At 46.9% G+C, this 26,733-nt stretch overlaps 1 protein-coding gene across 2 annotated transcripts in view; it reads left to right on the top strand.

Annotated features, from left to right (window-relative positions):
* Positions 1–11,746, top strand: part of usp3 (ubiquitin specific peptidase 3) — a 32,663-nt gene extending 20,917 nt beyond the window's left edge. For both annotated transcript variants that reach the window (XM_036968742.2, XM_036968743.2), the window contains exons 11-14: positions 101–181; positions 3,502–3,734; positions 6,109–6,176; positions 8,305–11,746. In XM_036968742.2, the coding sequence (XP_036824637.2) occupies positions 101–181; positions 3,502–3,734; positions 6,109–6,176; positions 8,305–8,479 (557 nt within the window). In that variant the 3' untranslated portion in view covers positions 8,480–11,746. The remainder of the gene's footprint in view (positions 1–100; positions 182–3,501; positions 3,735–6,108; positions 6,177–8,304) is intronic.
* Positions 11,747–26,733: the final 14,987 nt, after the last annotated feature.

Here is a 26,733-nt window from a genome sequence, read left to right as displayed (position 1 = left end):
CCCGTCCACTGTCAGTCCACCTTTAGCCCGGGGTCAATTCCATTTCAATTCCGTCAAATCAGAAACTTAACAGAAATTCCAAATGTCCCCTGGCCTCCAGATCTGTCCCTGGATATTCCCAGTCAGTTCAGACACAAGAGAACCAAGGACCAAGAGCCTGGTCCTACCTGCACGTTACGAGGTGAGTTCTATTGTACCGTTGATGCTCTAATGTACTCAACTGTAGCTTTATTCTGCTGTTGGTTGTCAGACTGCCTGCACCTGTTCTGTTGTAGATACATATGACTGAGGAGTAGACTGGGCGTATCACACTCTCTATGTACTACCCATACAAGATGAGTTATGTTCTATTGAACAGTGGTGGATGTAAACACATGTATAGGTGGAGTTTAATATGTTCTGTCTCTTAGGTCCTAATGCGTGTTCTGTCTCTTAGGTCCTAATGCGTGTTGTTCTGTCTCTTAGGTCATAATGCGTGTTGTTCTGTCTCTTAGGTCATAATGCGTGTTGTTCTGTCTCTTAGGTCATAATGCGTGTTGTTCTGTCTCTTAGGTCATAATGCGTGTTGTTCTGTCTCTTAGGTCATAATGCGTGTTGTTCTGTCTCTTAGGTCCTAATGCGTGTTGTTCTGTCTCTTAGGTCATAATGCGTGTTGTTCTGTCTCTTAGGTCATAATGCGTGTTGTTCTGTCTCTTAGGTCATAATGCGTGTTGTTCTGTCTCTTAGGTCATAATGCGTCTTTTGTCGGTCATCAGACTGCCTATATATGTAGCTTCGGACTTTGAGGAACTAGACCAGACAGAGAGAGATGTATAACAAACTCAGTTTTTCACAATTCCTGACATTTAATCCTAGTAAAAATTCCCTGTTTTAGGGTCAGTTAGGATCACCACTTTATTTTAAGAATGTGAAATGTCATTTCTTTCATCACATTCCCAGTGGGTCAGAAGTTTACATACACTCAATTAGTATTTGGTAGCATTGCCTTTCAATTGTTTAACTTGGGTCAAACATTTCGGGTAGCCTTTCACAGGCTTGAATTTTAGCCCATTCCTCCTGACAGAGCTGGTGGAACTGAGTCAGGTTTGTAGGCCTCCTTGCTTGCATATGCTTTTTTAGTCCTGCCGACAAATTTTGTATAAGATTGAGGTCAGGGCTTTGTGATGGCCACTCCAATACCTTGACTTTGTTGTCCTTAAGCCATTTTGCAACAACTTTGGAAGTATGCTTGGGGTCATTGTCCATTTGGAAGACCCATTTGCAACCAAGCTTTAACTTCCTGACTGTTGCTTCAATATATCCACATAATTTTCCTCCCTCATGATGTCATCTATCTTGTGAAGTGCACCAGTTCCTCCTGCAGTAAAGCACCCCCACAACATGATGCTGCCACCCCCTTGCTTCACAGATGGTGTTCTTCGGCTTGCAAGCCTCCCCCTTTTTCCTCCAAACATAACGATGGTCATTATGGCCAAACAGTTCTATTTTTGTTTCATCAGACCAGACATTCCTCAAAAGTACGATCTTTGTCCCCATGTGCAGTTGCAAACCCTAGTCTGGATTTTTTATGGCGGTTTTGGAGCAGTGGCTTCTTCCTTGCTGAGCGGCCTTTCAGGTTATGTCGATATAGGACTCGTTTTACTGTGGATATAGATTATTTTGTACCTGTTTCCTCCAGCATCTTCACAAGGTCCTTTGCTGTTGTTCTGGGATTGATTTGCACTTTTCGCACCAAAGTACGTTCATCTCTAGGAGACAGAACGCGTCTCCTTCCTGAGCGGTATGACGGCTGCGTGGTCCCATGGTGTTTATACTTGAGTACTATTGTTTGTACAGATGAACGTGGTACCTTCAGGTGTTTGGAAATTGCTCCCAAGGATGAACAAGACTGGTGGATGTCTACAAAAAATGTTAGGTCTTGGCTGATTTCTTTTGATTTTCCCATGATGTCAAGCAAAGAGGCACTGAGTTTGAAGGTAGGCCTTGAAATACTCCACAGGTACACCTCCAATTGACTCAAATGATGTCAATTAGCCTATCAGAAGCTTCTAAAGTCATGACATATTTTTCTGGAATTTTCCAAGCTGTTTAAAGGCACAGTCAACTTAGTGTATGTACACTTCTGACCCACTGGAATTGTGATACAGTGAATTATGTGAAATAATCTGTCTAAACAATTGTTGGAAAAATTACTTGTGTCATGCACAAAGTAGATGTCCTTAACCGACTTGCAGAAACTATAGTTTGTTAACAAGAAATTTGTGGAGTGGTTGAAAAATGAGTTTTAATGACTCCAACTGAAGTGTATGTAAACTTCTGACTTCAACTATATATATATATATTCACTACATATAGCTCCTAGTATGGTGTTTGTATGTAGCGGCTACATTTCTTTCAGAATGTATTCCTATCGTTCTGGGTAAGTCCGTAAGAGCTTTGCACACCTGGATTGTACAATATTTTGCACATTATTCTTTAAAGAATTCAAGCTCTGTCAAGTTGGTTGTTGATCATGGCTAGACAGCCATTTTCAAGTATTGCTGATTTTAAGTCAGAACTGCAACTAGGCCACTTTGGAACATTCAATGTTTTCTTGGGAAGCAACTCCAGTGTAGATTTGGCCTTGTTTTAGGTTATTGTCCTGCTGAAAGGTGAATTAATCTCCAGGTGTTTGGTGGAGAGCAGACTGAACCAGGTTTTACTCTGGCATTTTGCCTGTGCTTATAGCTGTATTGTTTTATTTTTATCCTTCAACTCCCTAGTCCTTAATGATGACAAGCATACCCATAACATGATGCAGCCACCACCATGCTTTAAAATATGAAGTGGTACTCAGTGATGTTGGCTTTGCCACAAACATAACACTTTGTATTCAATACATAAAGTTAGTTTCTTGGCCCCAGTTTTACTTTAGTGCCTTAGTACAAAACATGCATCCTGTTTGCAATATTTTTATTCTGAACAGGCTTCCTTCTTTTCACTCTGTAATTTAGGTTAGTATTGTGGAGTAACTACATTGTTGTTGATCCATCCTCAGTTTTCTTCTATCACAGCCATTAAACTCTGTAACTGTTTTAAAGCCACCATTGGCCTCATGGTGAAATCTCTGACTGGGTTCCTTCCTCTCCGGGGAGATATTTTCAAAGTGTTTTCTTTTTAACCTATCTACCAATAGGTGTCTTTTTGTCGTTCAATCTGTGTTTGAAATTCACTGCTCGACTAAGGGTCCTTACCATTATCTGTATGTGTTGGGTACAGAGATGAGGTAGTCATTCGAAAATCATGTTAAACACTAGTATTGCCCACAGTGAGTCCATGCAACTTATTACGTAACTTGTTAAGCAAATGTTTTACATTTACTTACTTTACTTACTTACTTATTGAACGTATGGCTTGCCATAACAAAGGGGTTGAATACTTATTGACTCAAGCCATTTCAGGTTTAAATCCTTTCTGGTTTAGTGTAATCCACGACATCTCTCTGTCCCTGCTCTTCTTCAGACTGCCTGTGTAGCTTCACTGACCTGGAGGAACTAGACCAGGCAGAGCTCTATATGTGCCACAGGTGTAAGAAGAGACAGAAATCGACCAAGAAGTTCTGGGTCCAGAAGCTGCCCAAGGTGTTGTGTCTGCACCTGAAGAGGTTCCACTGGACATCCTACCTGAGGAACAAAGTAACCACCTATGTCGAGTTCCCTCTACGAGGCCTGGACATGAGGGGGTATTTACTACAGGTGAGCACTAACCCTTAAACCTCGGGGGAGGGGGGGTTAATAAGCCAACATATGGAATTATTTTGAAATGGTCCATTTTTAATTAGAATTTTAGGACCCCTTAAGGTATCAATACAATAATCAACGATAATTAATCCTGCGCTGTCTGTATCTACGAGATGGAAAGATAGAAAGCTCAGGAAGTGTTTTGTTGTTGACATAGACGTGGCCAAAAGTTTTGAGAATGACACCAATATTAATTTCCACAAAGTTTGCTGCTTCAGTGTCTTTAGATATTCAGATGTTAGTATGGAATACTTAAGTATAATTACAAGCATTTCATAAGTGCCAAAGGCTTTTATTGACAATTACATGAAGTTGATGCAAAGAGTCAATATTTTCAGTGTTGACCCTTCTTTTTCAAGACCTCTGCAATCCGCCCTGGCATGCTGTCAATTAACTTCTGGGCCACATCCTGACTGATGGCAGCCCATTCTTGCATAATCCGTTCTTGGAATTTGTCAGAATTTGTGGGTTTTTGTTTGTCCACCCGCCTCTTGAGGAATGACCACAAATTCTCAATGGGATTAAGGTCTGGGGAGTTTCCTGGCCATGGACTCAAAATATCAATGTTTTGTTCCCCGAGCCACTTAGTTATCACTTTTGCCTTATGGCAAGGTGCTCCATCATGCTGGAAAAGGCATTGTTCATCACCAAACTGTTCCTGGATGGTTGGGAGAAGTTGCTCTCGGAGGATGTGTTGGTACCATTCTTTATTCATGGTTGTGTTCTTAGGCAAAATTGTGAGTGAGCCCACTCCCTTGGCTGAGAAGCAACCCCACACATGAATGGTCTCAGGATGCTTTACTGTTGGCATGACACAGGACTGTTGGTAGCTCTCACCTTGTCTTCTCCGGACAAGCTTTTTTCCGGATGCCCCAAACCATCGGAAAGGGGATTCATCAGAGAAAATTACTTTACCCCAGTCCTCAGCAGTCCAATCCCTGTACCTTTTGTAGAATATCAGTCTGTCCCTGATGTTTTTCCTGGAGAGAAGAGGCTTCTTTGCTGCCCTTCTTGACACCAGGCCATCCTCCAAAAGTCTTCGCGTCACTGTGCGTGCAGATGCACTCACACCTGCCTGCTGCCATTCCTGAGCAAGCTCTGTACTGGTGGTGCCCCAATCCCGCAGCTGAATCAACTTTAGGAGACAGTCCTGGCGCTTGCTGGACTTTCTTGGGTGCCCTGAAGCCTTCTTCACAACAATTGAACCGCTCTCCTTGAAGTTCTTGATTATCTGATAAATAGTTGATTTAGTTGCAATCATACTGGCAGCAATATCCTTGCCTGTGAAGCCCTTTTTGTGCAATGCAATGATGACGGTATTGGTTCCTTGTAGGTAACCATGGTTGACAGGGGAAGAACAATGATTCCAAGCACCACCTCCTTTTGAAGCTTCCAGTCTGTTATTCGAACTCAATCAGCATGACAGAGTGATCTCTAGAATTGTCCTCGTCAACACTCACACCTGTGTTAATGAGAGAATCATTGACATGTCAGCTGGTCCTTTTGTGGCAGTGCTGAAATACAGTGGAAATGTTTTTTGGAGATTCAGTTCATTTGCATGGCAAAGAGGGACTTTGCAATTATTTGCATTTCGTCTGATCACTTTGTACCATTCTGTACTATATGCACATTTCCATTATTCAAACTGAGGCACCAGACTTTGTGAAAAATGTATATTTGTGTCATTCTCAAATCTTTTGTTCATGACTGTACATTTAACCCATTTTTTTGGCACGAAAACTACCTTCATACTTCCATTCATTAAAAAAAAAAAGAAACGGTACCTTTTTACCCTCAGACGAGTCCCGTGACACTAGTGGGGGTTGTAGAAAAGAACGGTGTTCAAGAGTTCTGCAAGGGGGTCATATTAGTGTGTAAACGGTCCGGACGCTACAGACCAGAAGTCATCAGCGTTACGGACTTCAGACCCCTGAGTCCCTGTGGGGGTCTTTTAGCAAAACAGAGAACGTGTTCGTGAGAGTCGTCTCTCCATGGTCAAATCAGTTCTTTAAGCAGCACAGAGAGACGGGCCTGTTTCCCTCTTCTTGGGACGCAGCGGGATGCAGGTTTGCTGCTGGCAAAGCCTTAAACCCTAAACCCCTGACCCTATGTAGAGTTGTCCCCTCTTTGTGTACTGGTACTTACTAGAGGTGAGACCTGACCCTACGTATCATCTCTGAGGAGTGGACATGAGGAGGTGATAATCCAAACACTAGGAATCTCCATTGGATGTGATTTAATGTCTGTGAAATGAGCCTCAAAAATCCTTATGTCAAAGGCTGAAGGCTTCAGATGTCTGGAGAAATGTTCTGTTTCGTTGTTTGAGCAGCCGGAGGAGGCGCTGCCTGACCAGTGGCTGTATGACCTGGTAGCTGTGGTGGTGCATCATGGGTCAGGGTGAGTACGGATGCTCTCTCAACTGGGTTATAATGGCTGTTTACACAGGCAGCCTAATTCAGATTTTTTTCACTAATTGGTATTTTGACCAATCACATCAGATCTTTTTCAGCTCTGATCTGATTGGTCAAAAGACCAATTAGGGGGAAAAATTATCAGAATTTGTCCTGCTTGTGTAAACGCAGCCAATGTTGCAAGATGTTTTTCAAGTACACCACTCCGTAGTTCCCTCAGTTGGTGATGTTCCTGCCTGATGAGCCAACTGAACGTGTCCCCATTAATAGCTGATCATTGCATAAAGGCAGCCAGCAGGGCCATGTTCATTGGGGCCAAACGTTTTGAGAACAGAAAATAAGCATCCGCTTTGCTTAAGGTACCTGCGTAGGGTTGGGAACTGCCAGGGACACGATACTACTGATATCACGATACTAAGATGCCGATACGTATTGTGATTCGCTGTTCCAAACGAATTGCTCACCATAGATCTACTGCAGAGGGACAAGAGAGAGAGCACTGAGAACATGAGTTTCGGTTAGTTATGGAAGTGCTGTAAACAAATTTGCTCCCTATTTTTAAAAAAAGATGAAGAACAAGCTTTAAAGAAAAAATACTGGCGTTTTGGTGCAGGTACAGCCAACTAGCAGAAAAATAATATTGCAATATTGTCGACACTATATACACTGCTCAAAAAAATAAAGGGAACACTTAAACAACACAATGTAACTCCAAGTCAATCACACTTCTGTGAAATCAAACTGTCCGCTTAGGAAGCAACACTGATTGACAATACATTTCACATGCTGTTGTGCAAATGGAATAGACAACATGTGGAAATTATAGGCAATTAGCAAGACACCCCCAATAAAGGAGTGGTTCTGCAGGTGGTGACCACAGACCACTTCTCAGTTCCTATGCTTCCTGGCTGATTTTTTTTGGTCACTTTTGAATGCTGCCGGTGCTTTCACTCTAGTGGTAGCATGAGACGGAGTCTACAACCCACACAAGTGGCTCAGGTAGTGCAGCTCATCCAGGATGGAACATCAATGCGAGCTGTGGCAAGAAGGTTTGCGGTGTCTGTCAGCGTAGTGTCCAGAGCATGGAGGCGCTACCAGGAGACAGGCCAGTACATCAGGAGACGTGGAGGGCAACAACCCAGCAGCAGGACCGCTACCTCCGCCTTTGTGCAAGGAGGAGCACTGCCAGAGCCCTGCAAAATGACCTCCAGCAGGCCACAAATGTGCATGTGTCTGCTCAAACGGTCAGAAAGAGACTCCATGAGGGTGGTATGAGGTCCCGACAACAGGTGGGGGTTGTGCTTACAGCCCAACACTGTGCAGGACGTTTGGCATTTGCCAGAAATCACCAAGATTGGTAAATTCGCCACTGGCGCCCTGTGCTCTTCACAGATGAAAGCAGGTTCACACTGAGCACATGTGACAGAGTCTGGAGACGCCGTGGAGAACGTGCTGCTGCCTGCAACATCCTCCAGCATGACCGGTTTGGCGGTGGGTCAGTCATGGTGTGGGGTGCCATTTCTTTGGGGGGGGGGCGCACAGCCCTCCATGTGCTCGCCAGAGGTAGCCTGACTGCCATTAGGTACTGAGATGAGATCCTCATTGATGCTATGGACCGCCCGTTCCCCAGACCTGAATCCAATTGAGCATACCTGGGACATCATGTCTCGCTCCATCCACCAACGCCACGTTGCACCACAGACTGTCCAGGAGTTGGCGGATGCTCTAGTCCAGGTCTGGGAGGAGATCCCTCAGGAGACCATCCGCCACCTCATCAGGAGCATGCCCAGGCGTTGTAGGGAGGTCATACAGGCACGTGGAGGCCACACACACTACTGAGCCTCATTTTGACTTGTTTGAAGGACATTACATCAAAGTTGGATCAGCCTGTAGTGTGGTTTTCCACTTTAATTTTGAGTGTGACTCCAAATCCAGACCTCCATTTGTTGATAAATTTGATTTCCATTGATAATTTTTGTGTGATTTTGTTGTCAGCACATTCAACTATGTAAAGAAAAAAGTATTTAATCAGAATATTTCATTCATTTAGATCTAGGATGTGTTATTTTAGTGTTAAAATCTGTTGACAAAATCTGTTTTAATTGTGTTGGCAGGGTTGGATCGGGACATTACACAGCGTACGGAAAACGGGAGGGTCGCTGGTACCACTTCAACGACAGCACAGTGACTCTGACTGAGGAGGAGACGGTGGTTAAAGCCAAGGCTTACATTCTTTTCTACACAGAGAGATCTGACAAAACTACACCTGAGACTGACAACAGGCGTTAACCTGACGGCAGACCCTTCCCGACCCCAGACTGACGGCAGACCCTTCCCGACCCCAGACTGACGGCAGACCCTTCCCGACCCCAGACTGACGGCAGACCCTTCCCGACCCCAGACTGACGGCCGACCCTTCCCGACCCCAGACTGACGGCAGACCCTTCCCGACCCCAGACTGACGGCAGACCCTTCCCGACCCCAGACTGACGGCAGACCCTTCCCGACCCCAGACTGACGGCAGACCCTTCCCGACCCCAGACTGACGGCAGACCCTTCCCGACCCCAGACTGACGGCAGACCCTTCCCGACCCCAGACTGACGGCAGACCCTTCCCGACCCCAGACTGACGGCAGACCCTTCCCGACCCCAGACTGACGGCAGACCCTTCCCGACCCCAGACTGACGGCAGACCCTTCCCGACCCCAGACTGACGGCAGACCCTTCCCGACCCCAGACTGACGGCAGACCCTTCCCGACCCCAGACTGACGGCAGACCCTTCCCGACCCCAGACTGACGGCAGACCCTTCCCGACCCCAGACTGACGGCAGACCCTTCCCGACCCCAGACTGACGGCAGACCCTTCCCGACCCCAGACTGACGGCAGACCCTTCCCGACCCCAGACTGACGGCAGACCCTTCCCGACCCCAGACTGACGGCAGACCCTTCCCGACCCCAGACTGACGGCAGACCCTTCCCGACCCCAGACTGACGGCAGACCCTTCCCGACCCCAGACTGACGGCAGACCCTTCCCGACCCCAGACTGACGGCAGACCCTTCCCGACCCCAGACTGACGGCAGACCCTTCCCGACCCCAGACTGACGGCAGACCCTTCCCGACCCCAGACTGACGGCAGACCCTTCCCGACCCCAGACTGACGGCAGACCCTTCCCGACCCCAGACTGACGGCAGACCCTTCCCGACCCCAGACTGACGGCAGACCCTTCCCGACCCCAGACTGACGGCAGACCCTTCCCGACCCCAGACTGACGGCAGACCCTTCCCGACCCCAGACTGACGGCAGACCCTTCCCGACCCCAGACTGACGGCAGACCCTTCCCGACCCCAGACTGACGGCAGACCCTTCCCGACCCCAGACTGACGGCAGACCCTTCCCGACCCCAGACTGACGGCAGACCCTTCCCGACCCCAGACTGACGGCAGACCCTTCCCGACCCCAGACTGACGGCAGACCCTTCCCGACCCCAGACTGACGGCAGACCCTTCCCGACCCCAGACTGACGGCAGACCCTTCCCGACCCCAGACTGACGGCAGACCCTTCCCGACCCCAGACTGACGGCAGACCCTTCCCGACCCCAGACTGACGGCAGACCCTTCCCGACCCCAGACTGACGGCAGACCCTTCCCGACCCCAGACTGACGGCAGACCCTTCCCGACCCCAGACTGACGGCAGACCCTTCCCGACCCCAGACTGACGGCAGACCCTTCCCGACCCCAGACTGACGGCAGACCCTTCCCGACCCCAGACTGACGGCAGACCCTTCCCGACCCCAGACTGACGGCAGACCCTTCCCGACCCCAGACTGACGGCAGACCCTTCCCGACCCCAGACTGACGGCAGACCCTTCCCGACCCCAGACTGACGGCAGACCCTTCCCGACCCCAGACTGACGGCAGACCCTTCCCGACCCCAGACTGACGGCAGACCCTTCCCGACCCCAGACTGACGGCAGACCCTTCCCGACCCCAGACTGACGGCAGACCCTTCCCGACCCCAGACTGACGGCAGACCCTTCCCGACCCCAGACAGACGGCAGACCCTTCCCGACCCCAGAGAGACGGCAGACCCTTCCCGACCCCAGAGAGACGGCAGACCCTTCCCGACCCCAGAGAGACGGCAGACCCTTCCCGACCCCAGAGAGACGGCAGACCCTTCCCGACCCCAGAGAGACGGCAGACCCTTCCCGACCCCAGAGAGACGGCAGACCCTTCCCGACCCCAGAGAGACGGCAGACCCTTCCCGACCCCAGAGAGACGGCAGACCCTTCCCGACCCCAGAGAGACGGCAGACCCTTCCCGACCCCAGAGAGACGGCAGACCCTTCCCGACCCCAGAGAGACGGCAGACCCTTCCCGACCCCAGAGAGACGGCAGACCCTTCCCGACCCCAGAGAGACGGCAGACCCTTCCCGACCCCAGAGAGACGGCAGACCCTTCCCGACCCCAGAGAGACGGCAGACCCTTCCCGACCCCAGAGAGACGGCAGACCCTTCCCGACCCCAGAGAGACGGCAGACCCTTCCCGACCCCAGAGAGACGGCAGACCCTTCCCGACCCCAGAGAGACCTCATCACCAGGACAAGACCTTTTCCTCTCAGCCTGAATCACGTCCTTAAAGCACACAACCAAATTGCTGCTTGATATTTGAGTTCTGTATGAAAGAGGAAAAAATAGGTCTCAAAATGGCAACCTCTATGTAGTGCCCTGGTCCGGGGGTAGTGCCCTGGTCCGGGGGTAGTGCCCTGGTCCGGGGGTAGTGCCCTGGTCCGGGGGTAGTGCCCCGGTCGGTCCGTAGTGCCCCCGGTCGGTCCAGGGGTAGTGCCCCCGGTCGGTCCAGGTGTAGTGCCCCCGGTCGGTCCAGGGGTAATGCCCCCGGTCGCTCCAGGGGTAGTGCCCCCGGTCGGTCCAGGGGTAGTGCCCTGTGTAGAGAATATGGTGTCATATTAACATTCCTCCATGGAGGTGATCTGTCCTGGTGGTGAACATGACCGTGTCCTGGTGGTGGACATGACCGTGGACATGACCGTGTCCTGGCGGTGGACACCAAGGTTCAGAAAATGTGTATATTTCTTTCTTGAGTCTATTGGTCTTCTCTGCCTAAGCCAGTTGGTAGTTTTCTATTTTCAACTAAATGTGATTTTAGGCATTAGAACTTGACTGATGTCTTGATTTTTAAATGATATAAATAGTGACTGAGTGTACCCTCTTGATCAGAACCAATGTGGACATGTATCAACATTCTGTAATATGTTCTCTTGATTTTCCTGTTTCCTTTTTCTCAGTCTGTCTGTCTGCCACTTCAGACTAGATGTTTTATTAAATAGGATGAAGATATTATAGAAATGGTGTCATCTGTATGAAAAAAAAAAACATGCAGATCAATGGAATCTGTTTTTACAAAACTTTGGAATATACAGGTTGTATCATCGTACCTCCTTGAAGAGCATAGTTAGAACAACACGTGTTTAGATTATTCCATATAAACCTATTAAACCACTATCCTTCCTCATATTAAACACGATGGAGCTCAATGGAATCGGTGTGTTTGTTTTTACCGAAGTTATATCAACACATACAATGTAAACTCTGCAACAACAAAAAGAAACGTCCTCTCACTGTCAACTGTTTATTTTCAGCAAACTGTGTAAATATTTGTATGAACATAACAAGATTCAACAACTCAGACATAAACTGAACAAGTTCCACAGATGTGTGACTAACAGAAATGGAGTCATGTGTCCCTGAACAAAGGGAGGGTCAAAATCAAAAGTAACAGTCAGTATCTGGTGTGGCCACCAGCTGCATTAAGTACTGCAGTGCATCTCCTCATGGACTGCACTAGATGTGCCTGTTCTTGCTGTGAGATGTTACCCCACTCTTCCACCAAGGCACCAGCAAGTTCCCGGACATTTCTGGAGGGAATGGCCCTAGACCTCACCCTCCGATCCAACAGGTCCCAGACGTGCTCAATGGGATTGAGATCCGGGCTCGTCGCTGGCCATGGCAGAACACTGACATTCCTGTCTTGCAGGAAATCACGCACAAAACAAGCAGTATGGCTGGTGGCATTGTCAGGATGAGCCTGCAGGAAGGGTACCACATGAGGGAGGTGGATGTCTTCCCTGTAACGCAGAGTTGAGATTGCCTGCAATGACAACAAGCTCAGTCCGATGATGCTGTGACACTCCGCCCCAGACCAAGACGGACCCTCCACCTCGATCCTGCTGTAGAGTACAGGCCTCGGTGTAACGCTCATTCCTTCAACGATAAACGTGAATCCGACCGTCGCCCAGGGTGAGACAAAACCGCGACTTGTCAGTAAAGAGCACTTTATGCCAGTCCTGTCTGGTCCAGCGACGGTGGGTTTGTACCCATAGGCGACGTTGTTGCCGGTGATGTCTGGTGAGGACCTGCCTTACAACAGGCCTACAAGCCCTCAGTCCAGCCTATTGCGGACAGTCTGAGCAGTGATGGAGGGATTGTGCGTTCCTGGTGTAACTCAGGCAGTTGTTGCTGCCATCCTGTACCTGTCCCACAGGTGTGATGTTTGGATGTACCGATCCTGTGCAGGTGTTGTTACATGTCTGCCACTGCGAGGGTGATCAGTTGTCCATCCTGTCTCCCTGTAGCGCTGTCTCAGGCGTCTCACAGTACGGACATTGCAATTTATTGCCCTGGCCACATCTGCAGTCCTCCTTGCAGCATGCCTAAGGCACGTTCACCCAGATGAGCAGGGACCCTGGGCATCGATCTTTTGGTGTTTTTCAGAGTCAGTAGAAAGGCCTCTTTAGTGTTCTAAGTTTTCATAACTGTGAACTTAATTGCCTACCGTCTGTAAGCTGTTAGTGTCTTTACGACTGTTCAACAGGTGTGTGTTCATTAATTGTTTATGGTTCATTGAACAAGCATGGGAAACAGTGTTTAAACCCTTTACAATTAACATCTGAAGTTATTTGGATTTTTATGAATTATCTTTGAAAGATAAAAGGTCCTTTTTTTTTGTTGCTGTGTTTGGTATTCGTGCTGGAAAAACACTCGACCACTGCTATTCTCTCTTCCAGGATGCTTACAAGGCCCTCACCCACCCTCCCTTCGACAAATCAGATCATGACTTCATTTTGCTCCTCCCTTCCTATCGGCAGAAACTCACAGGAAGTACCCGTGCTAAGGTCTATTCAATGCTGGTCTGACCAAAACTATCTTGAAATATGGATTCTGATTGATCACGTGGACGGGGATATGTTCCTTTGAGAATAACATTGACGTAACATGGACACTGTGACTGAGTTCATCAGGAAGTTTATAGAGGATGTTGTTCCCACCGTGACTATTAAAACAGAAACCGTGTATAGATGGCAGCATTCATGCAAAACAACTGAAAGTGTGAACTACCGCATTTAACCATGACAGTGTGACTGGGAATATGGCCGAATACAAACAGGTTATTCCCTCCGCAAGGCAATCAAACAAGCTAAGTGTCAGAATAGAGGAGTCAATTCAACGGCTCAGACACGTATGTCTACAGACAATCAGGGATTACAAAGGGAAAACCACCACGTCGCGGACACCGTCTTTCTTCCGGACGAGCTAAACACCTTCACCTTTGAGGATAACACAGTGCCACTGACGCGGCCCGTTCCCAAGGACTGTAGGCTCTCATTCTCTGTGGCCGACGTCAGTAAGACATTTAAACGTGTTAACCCTCATAAGGCTGCCAGCCCAGACAACATCCATAGCCACGTCCTCAGAGCATGACCAGCTGGCTTGAGTTTTTAGGGACACATTCAATCTCTTCCTATGCCAGTCTGCTGTCTGCTTGAAGATGTCCACCATTGTTCCTCTGACCAAGAAAGCAGAAGTAACTGAACTAAATGACTATCGCCCCATCTGTCATCATGAAGTGCTTTGAAAGACTAGTCAAGGATCATATCACCTCTACCTTACCTGTCACCATAGATCCATTTCAATTTGCTTACCGCCCCAATAGGTCCACAGACGATGCAATCACTATCACACTGCGCTATGCCATCTGGACAAGAGGAATACCTATATAAGAATGCCGTTCATTGACCACAGCTCAGCATTCAACACCGTAGTACCCTCCAAGCTCATCATTTTAGCTTGGGGCCCTGGATCTGAACCTCGCCTTGAGCAACTTTGTCCTGTACTTCCTGAGGGGCTGTCCCCAGGTGGTGAAGGTAGGAAACAACACCTCCTTCGCTTATCTTCAACACGGGCCCCACAAGGTTGTGTGCTCAGCCCCCTCCTGTACTCCCTGTTCACCCATGACTGCGTGGCCAAGCATGCCTCCAACTCAATCATCAAGTTTGCAGATGACAACCGTAGTAGGCCTGATTACCAACAATGACCAACATCACTGACAAACTGAAATGGTCCACCCACACAGACAGTGTAGTGAAGAAGGCGCAGCAGTGCCTCTTCAACCTCCAGGTGGCTGAAGAAATGTGTCTTGTCACCTAAAACCCTCACAAACTTTTACAGATGCACAATTGAGAGCATCCTGTCGCTCTGTATCACCACCTTGTACAGCAACTCCACCGCCCGCAACCGCAGGGCTCTCCAGAGGGTGGTGAGGTCTGCACAACGCATCACCGGGGGCAAACTACCTGCCCTCCAGGACACCTACACCACCCGATGTCACAGGAATGACAAAAAGATCAAGGATATCAACCACCCGAGCCACTGCCTGTTCACCCCACTAGCATACAGAAGAGTATTCGCAAGATAATGGCGGACGGAAGACAGGGTGGTGCGGCAGGTGCCGCTTCTCATTCAAATGCTGTTATTTTATGTAAAACATCAGGGGTACGCCGACCCCAGCTAAGCAACTCATGCAAAGAGTTAACTTCTTGATGCACCCATCCCGTTAGCGGGATAATTTTCGTCAACGTCCGCTGAATTGCAGAGCGCCAATTTCAAATTAAATTACTAAAAATATTTAATAAAATCACAAGTGCAATATAGCAAAACACAGCTTAGCTTGTTGTTAATCCACCTGGCGTGCCAGATTTCAAAAAAGCTTTTCGGCAAAAGAATACCAATCGTTTATGTAAAGACATCTCTCTCAGCAGACAAAACATTACAAACAGCTAGCAGCAAAGTTGATTGATCACGAAAGTCAGAAAAGCAATAAAATGAATTACTGAATTACTGAAAATGAATTTCATGATCTTCAGATGTTTGCACACACGAGACTCCCAGTTACACAAATGTTCCTTTTGTTCCATAAAGATTATTTTTATATCCAAAATACCTCCATTTGGTTGGCGCGTTATGTTCATATATCCACATGCTCGAGCGGTCACGATGGGGCAGACAAATTCCAATTAGTACCCGTAAAGTTCGTAGAAACATTTTTATAATCAATCCTCAGGTTGATTTTACAATATATAATCGATAATATTTCAACCGGGCTGTAGCTTCTTCAATAGGAGAGAGAGAGAAAATGTCTGCTCCACTCTGTTGGTGCATGCAAAACGCTGCTGGCACCCAGCCATCCAATGACGAGATGTGATCTTTCTCGCTCATTTTTCAAAATAAAAGCCTGAAACTATGTCTAAAGACTGTCCACACCATGTGGAAGCCATAGGAAAAGGAATCTGGTTGATATCCCTTTAAATGGAGGAAAGGCATGCAGAGAGCATGAGAGCTTTCAGGAAAAACAGCACTTCCGGGTTGGATTTTCCTCAGGTTTTTGCCTGCAATATCAGTTCTGTTATACTCAGACAATATTTTTACAGTTTTGGAAACTTTAGAGTGTTTTCTATCCTAATCTGACAATTATATGCATATTCTAGATTCTGGGCCTGAGAAAGTTTCATTTGGGTACGTTTTTCATCCAAACATCAAAATACTGCCCCCTACACTCTAAGCACAATTATGTGTTTTATCTCCAGTACTTTGCCATGATTGTCAGTTATGTAGCTGCTCTACTGATAATCTCAGTGCGTCCTTGCTGGGATGACCCAAATCTACTGCCGGAGAATACCAACACCAAACACATTGGTTCACCGTTCCACGGGAGTGGACAGTACACAGCATACCATAATGTTCTGAATAATGGCCAAGTCTACCTCGCTCCCTATTCCACTGAACCGTTTAGGCGTAACAAACACAAGTCCAACGTATCGGAAACTGTTAACTACCTGTTCACTACCCTCCTGCTCTCCGGGGATGTGCAACTCAACCCTGGGCCTAACATCACTGAGCCAGCGATACTCACCGGAGTGGAAAGCAGTGAATGGCCTCGTCCACTGATCGTCGCCGCTGTGGAAGTGGGTGAGTGCTATGGTCCCATGGTTTCTCTGAACTCACCCGGCTCGAGGAGAGATATTGACTCTTCAAACATACCCAAGTCTTTATGTGTGATCCCTGTCTCTGCTTCTGGTACGCAAGCTGTTTTAATTAGTTCCCCGCATCCAGTGCAGGCGGGAGGGATTGTTAATTGCGTTACCGAACTGCCCCTAATCAAAACTAAACAAAACGGCCTAAACCCAGCCGTCAAACACAAATGGAACTTTTTTCAATGTGTCAATCACTCTGGAGTCATCTGGGACCCAAGAGCTAAGCCCAAGGGACTACTAGGGGGGCACTTGAACATTCGTAGTGTCATTCCAAAAAGTGATCAAATTCAACATCTTCTCACTGACTCCAACCTTGACTTCCTCTGCCTCTCAGAGACACAGCTCCATAAACTCTCCATATGCTGTGTCATGACATTGGCCTGGGGGTAGGTTTATGAGAATCAAAAATACCTCTTCCCCCCTTTTTCCTCTCTACCCTACTGATGTTTTATTTGCAAACCCCTTGGTTAACATAGAGATTCTGGGAACATCAGAAGGTGGGGGGAAATGAACTATATTCTGGTAATCTGACCAATTGAACATATGCAGTGGTACTTAATGAGTATGATGTCAGTTCGGTTGTCATCTGAGACATTCTCATCAATGATAAGATGACAAACTCTACAGTGGAAAGTCTACACAGTGGAAAGTCTACACATCAGAGTTATCGGATTCACATGGAATTGTTCAATTTAAATGTTTGAATATGAAATTATTCGTGATGGGATGAAATGTGATTTTAGCTTCTAAAATGTGAGATTTGGGTTTTCATAAGGTAGGGCTCTGCTCAATCAGTGGCCCGCCCCTGTGAAGGGACATGGGCTATAACACTTTTTAAACACACCCTCCTCTCCCTCCCTATATAAAGCCTTGACGACAATATAACCTCCTGTTCCGAGGATGTGAGGACGACGGTCTGATGTCAGAATGGTTCAGACAATAACTAACAGAATGAAGCCAACATCAGCTTGAGCTTTGGTTGCGAATGGTATGAACTTTGAACTCTTATTCACTACAGAAGTGATACCTCCTAGCCGTTGAGTTAGCAACAGCAGCTGCAAACGAAGGTTAGGAAGGAACAGACAGAGTATCCCGTCTATCACACAACGACGTTACTACAACGTATCCAATTGACCACCAGAGACATTATACAAAGTACTCGGTTTGGCAACACAGCCTTCCATCTACCACCAACCTAATGAAGCGCAGCTAAGAGTAAATATTTATTGCATTTTCCTTTTCGAAATGGGTGGTAATTTAGAATGCATAAAATACTGTATTTACGATAGCACAGCTTCTCCCTTTGTTCCTCAGTCTTCCCGCTCCTTCACTCAAACCCAGCCCCTTTCTTTTGTGTAACCAGCTGTCATATCTGTTCCGCCCGCTAGGGACGCTTTCCTTTATTATGTAATTTGTAATCAAGTTATGATTAATTATGTGTATGTGTAATTCTGTGTGATTAGTTAAGTATTTAGTAAATAAATAATTAAACCCAATTTTGTATTGCTGATACAACTTGTTAGCCAGGGTTTGTGCAGATAACCAAGAATGTACAACTTTCACATGAGACTGAATTAAGGTGATGATTAATATTGACTGCTATTGATGTAAAATATTACGAGATCTTTAAGAGTTTATTCGGAAGATAACAGCTCTATAAATATTATTTTGTGGTGCCCCGACTCTCTAGTAAATTACATTTACATGATTAGCTTATTCAGGTAATATTAATTACGGAGAAATTATTTTATAGAATAGCATGTCATATCACTTAATCCGGCAGAGCCAAAGACACAACAGCTGCTTTGATTGTGCCTGTCTACCAGGTTTTCTGGAGAGACAGGATTGGAGGAAGAGGAGGGGGTCTGATGATTTACATTAAAGAACATATCCGATGTAAACTAATTGAGTGGTCATGTGATAATGAACTAGAATGTATTGGCCTGAACGTTACACTGTCTCCCCAAATGGCTTTTACCCTTATTGGAATGTATAGGCCACCTTCCACCAAAAGTGTGTTTTTTGATCAGTTTAATAACTTGCTTAGGGAATGTGAGTTTGGGAAAGATGTCATCTTAATGGGAGATTTTAACATTAATTATGAAGACAAGTCTTGTAGGAAAACCCTCAAACGGATCACTAATACCTTTGACCTTACACAGCTAGTTAAAGGGCCAACCAGGGTGACTTGTTGCTCTAAAACACAGATTGGTCTGGTGTTCAGTAATAAACCAGAGAGAGTGACTAAATCATTCAATATGGTTACTGGGCTATCTGATCATAATCTGACACTTATAGCCAGAATGCTGTCTGAGAGCAGGTTTAACCTCTCTACTGTTAAAAAGCCGGATCAACTAAGAATACTAAGAGTGAATTAAACTATATTTTGAAAACGCAATTAAGGGAATTAACTGGAATGATCTCTTGTCCTATACAGACATGGAAGCTGATAGTCAGGTTTTTCTATCCACAATCCAGACTACAATAAATGGTTTCCTAAAGAAAATCAAATCCAAACCTGGCCAAAAGAGCACTCTTCCTTGGGTAAATGGAGAAATCTGGAAATTGATGAAAGAACGAGATTATGCTCTAAAAATAGCCCTAAAATCTAAATTAGAGCATGACAGACGTAGGTTTACCATGTTGAGAAATACGGTGATGAAAGAAATTAGACAGGCCAAGGCAAACTTCTTTATTAACATAATTGGTGAAGCAAAGGGAAATTCTAAACTGATCTGGGAGAATCTAAAAAAGTTAACAGGGAAAGACCATAGTAACACTGCAAAAAGACTGTCATTCACCATGATTTCTAATCTAACACTGGATGCAGTCGAAATAGCAATAGCCTTCGATTCCTACTTTATTGACTCTGTCAGGGTACTGACACAGAACCCCTCCACTTGTTTCTTGGGCTCAGTGCTAGTGAATGACGCTCAACCTGTCTTCATCATAAGGGAGGTTTCTGAGTCAAAGGTGAACAAGGTGATTAGCTCACTAAAGAACTTTAAAGCCAAAGATGTGTTTGCTGGACTTTACCTTTCTTAAAAACTACAAAGAGTCACTCATTGGCCCCATTACTAAGGTCACCAACACATCTATTGGTCTCGGGGTGTTTCCAAGGGTATGGAAAATGGCCATAATAACGGCCATCTTTAAATCTGGCGACCCTGCTGACGTGGGTAACTACAGGCCCATTAGGATACTACCTGTGGTGTCAAAGGTTGTTGAAAAGTGTGTAGCAGAACAACTGATTGCCCACCTCAACAACAGCCCCTTCACATTACACTCCATGCAGTTTGGCTTCAGAGCGAAACACTCCACAGAAACGGCCAACTGCTTTCTTCTGGAAAATGTGAAGTCCAAGATGGACAAAGGGGGCGTTGTTGGGGCTGTGTTTCTGGACCTAAGGAATGCTTTTGATACTGTTAACCAATGCGATTCTCATCACAAAATTGTCCAAGTTCAACTTTTCCCCCCGATGCCTTGAGATGGATGAAATCATACCTTGAAGGCAGAACTCAGTGTGTCAGAGTGAGCAATGAGCTGTCGTCCACTCTTAGCTATGATGTGGGCGTGCCCCAAAGGTCAATACTGGGGCCCCTCCTGTTCAGCCTGTACATTAATGATCTGCCTTCTGTCTGTACTGGGTCTGAAGTTCAAATGTATGCAGATGATACAGTGATATATGTGCATGCAAAGAGCAAACAACAAGCTGCACAAGAACTCACTACTGTAATGGTCCAGGTTACAAAGTGACTCAGTGATTCACTACTGTAATGGTCCAGGTTACACAGTGACTCAGTGATTCACTACTGTAATGGTCCAGGTTACAAAGTGACTCAGTGATTCACTACTGTAATGGTCCAGGTTACAAAGTGACTCACTACTGTAATGGTCCAGTAACTACCGTGTCATACAGTACCAATCCTGTACTGACGCCTACATGACGCCTACATGACGTCTCACTGTAACTACCGTGTCATACAGTACCAATCCTGTACTGACGCCTACATGACGTCTCACTGTAACTACCATGTCATACAGTACCAATCCTGTACTGACGCCTACATGACGCCTACATGACGTCTCACTGTAACTACCATGTCATACAGTACCAATCCTGTACTGACGCCTACATGACGCCTACATGACGTCTCACTGTAACTACCGTGTCATACAGTACCAATCCTGTACTGACGCCTACATGACGTCTCACTGTAACTACCGTGTCATACAGTACCAATCCTGTACTGACGCCTACATGACGCCTACATGACGCCTCACTGTAACTACCGTGTCATACAGTACCAATCCTGTACTGACGCCTACATGACGTCTACATGACGTCTACATGACGCCTACATGACGCCTACATGACGTCTACATGACGTCTCACTGTAACTACCGTGTCATACAGTACCAATCCTGTACTGACGCCTACATGACGCCTCACTGTAACTACCGTGTCATACAGTACCAATCCTGTACTGACGTCTACATGACGCCTACATGACGCCTACATGACGTCTCACTGTAACTACCGTGTCATACAGTACCAATCCTGTACTGACGTCTACATGACGCCTACATGACGTCTACATGACGTCTCACTGTAACTACCGTGTCATACAGTACCAATCCTGTACTGACGTCTACATGACGCCTACATGACGTCTCACTGTAACTACCGTGTCATACAGTACCAATCCTGTACTGACGCCTACATGACGCCTACATGACGCCTACATGACGTCTCACTGTAACTACCGTGTCATACAGTACCAATCCTGTACTGACGTCTACATGACGCCTACATGACGTCTACATGACGCCTACATGACGCCTCACTGTAACTACCGTGTCATACAGTACCAATCCTGTACTGACGTCTACATGACGTCTACATGACGCCTACATGACGTCTCACTGTAACTACCGTGTCATACAGTACCAATCCTGTACTGACGCCTACATGACGTCTCACTGTAACTACCGTGTCATACAGTACCAATCCTGTACTGACGCCTACATGACGCCTACATGACGTCTCACTGTAACTACCATGTCATACAGTACCAATCCTGTACTGACGCCTACATGACGCCTACATGACGTCTCACTGTAACTACCGTGTCATACAGTACCAATCCTGTACTGACGCCTACATGACGCCTACATGACGCCTCACTGTAACTACCGTGTCAAACAGTACCAATCCTGTACTGACGTCTACATGACGCCTACATGATGCCTACATGACGTCTCACTGTAACTACCGTGTCAAACAGTACCAATCCTGTACTGACGCCTACATGACGTCTACATGACGTCTCACTGTAACTACCGTGTCATACAGTACCAATCCTGTACTGACGCCTACATGACGTCTCACTGTAACTACCGTGTCATACAGTACCAATCCTGTACTGACGCCTACATGACGTCTCACTGTAACTACCGTGTCATACAGTACCAATCCTGTACTGACGCCTACATGACGCCTTCATGACGTCTCACTGTAACTACCGTGTCATACAGTACCAATCCTGTACTGACGTCTACATGACGCCTACATGACGCCTACATGATGCCTACATGACGTCTCACTGTAACTACCATGTCATACAGTACCAATCCTGTACTGACGCCTACATGACGCCTACATGATGCCTACATGACGTCTCACTGTAACTACCATGTCATACAGTACCAATCCTGTACTGACGCCTACATGACGTCTACATGACGTCTCACTGTAACTACCGTGTCATACAGTACCAATCCTGTACTGACGCCTACATGACGTCTCACTGTAACTACCGTGTCATACAGTACCAATCCTGTACTGACGTCTACATGACGCCTTCATGACGCCTACATGATGCCTACATGACGTCTCACTGTAACTACCGTGTCATACAGTACCAATCCTGTACTGACGCCTACATGACGCCTACATGACGCCTACATGACGCCTACATGACGCCTACATGACGTCTCACTGTAACTACCGTGTCATACAGTACCAATCCTGTACTGACGCCTACATGACGCCTACATGACGCCTACATGACGCCTCACTGTAACTACCGTGTCATACAGTACCAACCCTGTACTGACGTCTACATGACGTCTACATGACGTCTCACTGTAACTACCGTGTCATACAGTACCAACCCTGTACTGACGTCTACATGACGTCTACATGACGTCTCACTGTAACTACCGTGTCATACAGTACCAATCCTGTACTGACGCCTACATGACGCCTACATGACGCCTACATGACGCCTCACTGTAACTACCGTGTCATACAGTACCAATCCTGTACTGACGTCTACATGACGTCTACATGACGTCTCACTGTAACTACCGTGTCATACAGTACCAACCCTGTACTGACGTCTACATGACGTCTACATGACGTCTCACTGTAACTACCGTGTCATACAGTACCAATCCTGTACTGACGCCTACATGACGCCTACATGACGCCTACATGATGCCTACATGACGTCTCACTGTAACTACCGTGTCATACAGTACCAATCCTGTACTGACGCCTACATGACGCCTACATGACGCCTCACTGTAACTACCGTGTCATACAGTACCAATCCTGTACTGACGTCTACATGACGCCTACATGACGCCTACATGACGCCTCACTGTAACTACCGTGTCATACAGTACCAATCCTGTACTGACGTCTACATGACGCCTACATGACGTCTACATGACGTCTCACTGTAACTACCGTGTCATACAGTACCAATCCTGTACTGACGCCTACATGACGCCTACATGATGCCTACATGACGTCTCACTGTAACTACCGTGTCATACAGTACCAATCCTGTACTAACGCCTACATGACGCCTACATGACGCCTTCATGACGTCTCACTGTAACTACCGTGTCATACAGTACCAATCCTGTACTGACGCCTACATGACGCCTACATGACGTCTACATGACGTCTCACTGTAACTACCATGTCATACAGTACCAATCCTGTACTGACGTCTACATGACGCCTTCATGACGCCTACATGATGCCTACATGACGTCTCACTGTAACTACCGTGTCATACAGTACCAATCCTGTACTGACGCCTACATGACGCCTACATGACGCCTACATGACGCCTACATGACGTCTCACTGTAACTACCGTGTCATACAGTACCAATCCTGTACTGACGCCTACATGACGCCTACATGACGCCTACATGACGTCTCACTGTAACTACCATGTCATACAGTACCAACCCTGTACTGACGTCTACATGACGCCTACATGACGCCTCACTGTAACTACCGTGTCATACAGTACCAATCCTGTACTGACGTCTACATGACGTCTACATGACGTCTCACTGTAACTACCGTGTCATACAGTACCAATCCTGTACTGACGCCTACATGACGCCTACATGACGCCTACATGACGTCTACATGACGTCTCACTGTAACTACCGTGTCATACAGTACCAATCCTGTACTGACGTCTACATGACGTCTACATGACGTCTCACTGTAACTACCGTGTCATACAGTACCAATCCTGTACTGACGCCTACATGACGCCTACATGACGTCTCACTGTAACTACCGTGTCAAACAGTACCAATCCTGTACTGACGCCTACATGACGCCTCACTGTAACTACCGTGTCATACAGTACCAATCCTGTACTGACGCCTACATGACGTCTCACTGTAACTACCGTGTCATACAGTACCAATCCTGTACTGACGCCTACATGACGCCTACATGACGTCTTACTGTAACTACCATGTCATACAGTACCAATCCTGTACTGACGCCTACATGACGCCTACATGACGTCTCACTGTAACTACCGTGTCATACAGTACCAATCCTGTACTGACGCCTACATGACGCCTACATGACGCCTCACTGTAACTACCGTGTCAAACAGTACCAATCCTGTACTGACGTCTACATGACGCCTACATGATGCCTACATGACGTCTCACTGTAACTACCGTGTCAAACAGTACCAATCCTGTACTGACGCCTACATGACGTCTACATGACGTCTCACTGTAACTACCGTGTCATACAGTACCAATCCTGTACTGACGCCTACATGACGTCTCACTGTAACTACCGTGTCATACAGTACCAATCCTGTACTGACGCCTACATGACGTCTCACTGTAACTACCGTGTCATACAGTACCAATCCTGTACTGACGCCTACATGACGCCTTCATGACGTCTCACTGTAACTACCGTGTCATACAGTACCAATCCTGTACTGACGTCTACATGACGCCTACATGACGCCTACATGATGCCTACATGACGTCTCACTGTAACTACCATGTCATACAGTACCAATCCTGTACTGACGCCTACATGACGCCTACATGATGCCTACATGACGTCTCACTGTAACTACCATGTCATACAGTACCAATCCTGTACTGACGCCTACATGACGTCTACATGACGTCTCACTGTAACTACCGTGTCATACAGTACCAATCCTGTACTGACGCCTACATGACGTCTCACTGTAACTACCGTGTCATACAGTACCAATCCTGTACTGACGTCTACATGACGCCTTCATGACGCCTACATGATGCCTACATGACGTCTCACTGTAACTACCGTGTCATACAGTACCAATCCTGTACTGACGCCTACATGACGCCTACATGACGCCTACATGACGCCTACATGACGCCTACATGACGTCTCACTGTAACTACCGTGTCATACAGTACCAATCCTGTACTGACGCCTACATGACGCCTACATGACGCCTACATGACGTCTCACTGTAACTACCGTGTCATACAGTACCAATCCTGTACTGACGCCTACATGACGCCTACATGTCGCCTACATGACGCCTCACTGTAACTACCGTGTCATACAGTACCAATCCTGTACTGACGTCTACATGACGTCTACATGACGTCTCACTGTAACTACCGTGTCATACAGTACCAACCCTGTACTGACGTCTACATGACGTCTACATGACGTCTCACTGTAACTACCGTGTCATACAGTACCAATCCTGTACTGACGCCTACATGACGCCTACATGACGCCTACATGATGCCTACATGACGTCTCACTGTAACTACCGTGTCATACAGTACCAATCCTGTACTGACGCCTACATGACGCCTACATGACGCCTCACTGTAACTACCGTGTCATACAGTACCAATCCTGTACTGACGTCTACATGACGCCTACATGACGCCTACATGACGCCTCACTGTAACTACCGTGTCATACAGTACCAATCCTGTACTGACGTCTACATGACGCCTACATGACGTCTACATGACGTCTCACTGTAACTACCGTGTCATACAGTACCAATCCTGTACTGACGCCTACATGACGCCTACATGATGCCTACATGACGTCTCACTGTAACTACCATGTCATACAGTACCAATCCTGTACTGACGTCTACATGACGCCTACATGACGCCTACATGATGCCTACATGACGTCTCACTGTAACTACCATGTCATACAGTACCAATCCTGTACTGACGCCTACATGACGCCTACATGATGCCTACATGACGTCTCACTGTAACTACCATGTCATACAGTACCAATCCTGTACTGACGCCTACATGACGTCTACATGACGTCTCACTGTAACTACCGTGTCATTCAGTACCAATCCTGTACTGACGCCTACATGACGTCTCACTGTAACTACCGTGTCATACAGTACCAATCCTGTACTGACGTCTACATGACGCCTTCATGACGCCTACATGATGCCTACATGACGTCTCACTGTAACTACCGTGTCATACAGTACCAATCCTGTACTGACGCCTACATGACGCCTACATGACGCCTACATGACGTCTCACTGTAACTACCGTGTCATACAGTACCAATCCTGTACTGACGCCTACATGACGCCTACATGACGCCTACATGACGCCTCACTGTAACTACCGTGTCATACAGTACCAACCCTGTACTGACGTCTACATGACGTCTACATGACGTCTCACTGTAACTACCGTGTCATACAGTACCAACCCTGTACTGACGCCTACATGACGCCTACATGACGCCTACATGACGTCTCACTGTAACTACCGTGTCATACAGTACCAATCCTGTACTGA

The sequence above is a fragment of the Oncorhynchus mykiss genome, chromosome 4 (genome assembly GCF_057628025.1).
Source record: "Oncorhynchus mykiss isolate SJ-2025 chromosome 4, ASM5762802v1, whole genome shotgun sequence".
Classification (NCBI taxonomy): Eukaryota; Metazoa; Chordata; class Actinopteri; order Salmoniformes; family Salmonidae; genus Oncorhynchus; species Oncorhynchus mykiss.
This window is presented reverse-complemented; position numbering and strand designations above follow the sequence as displayed.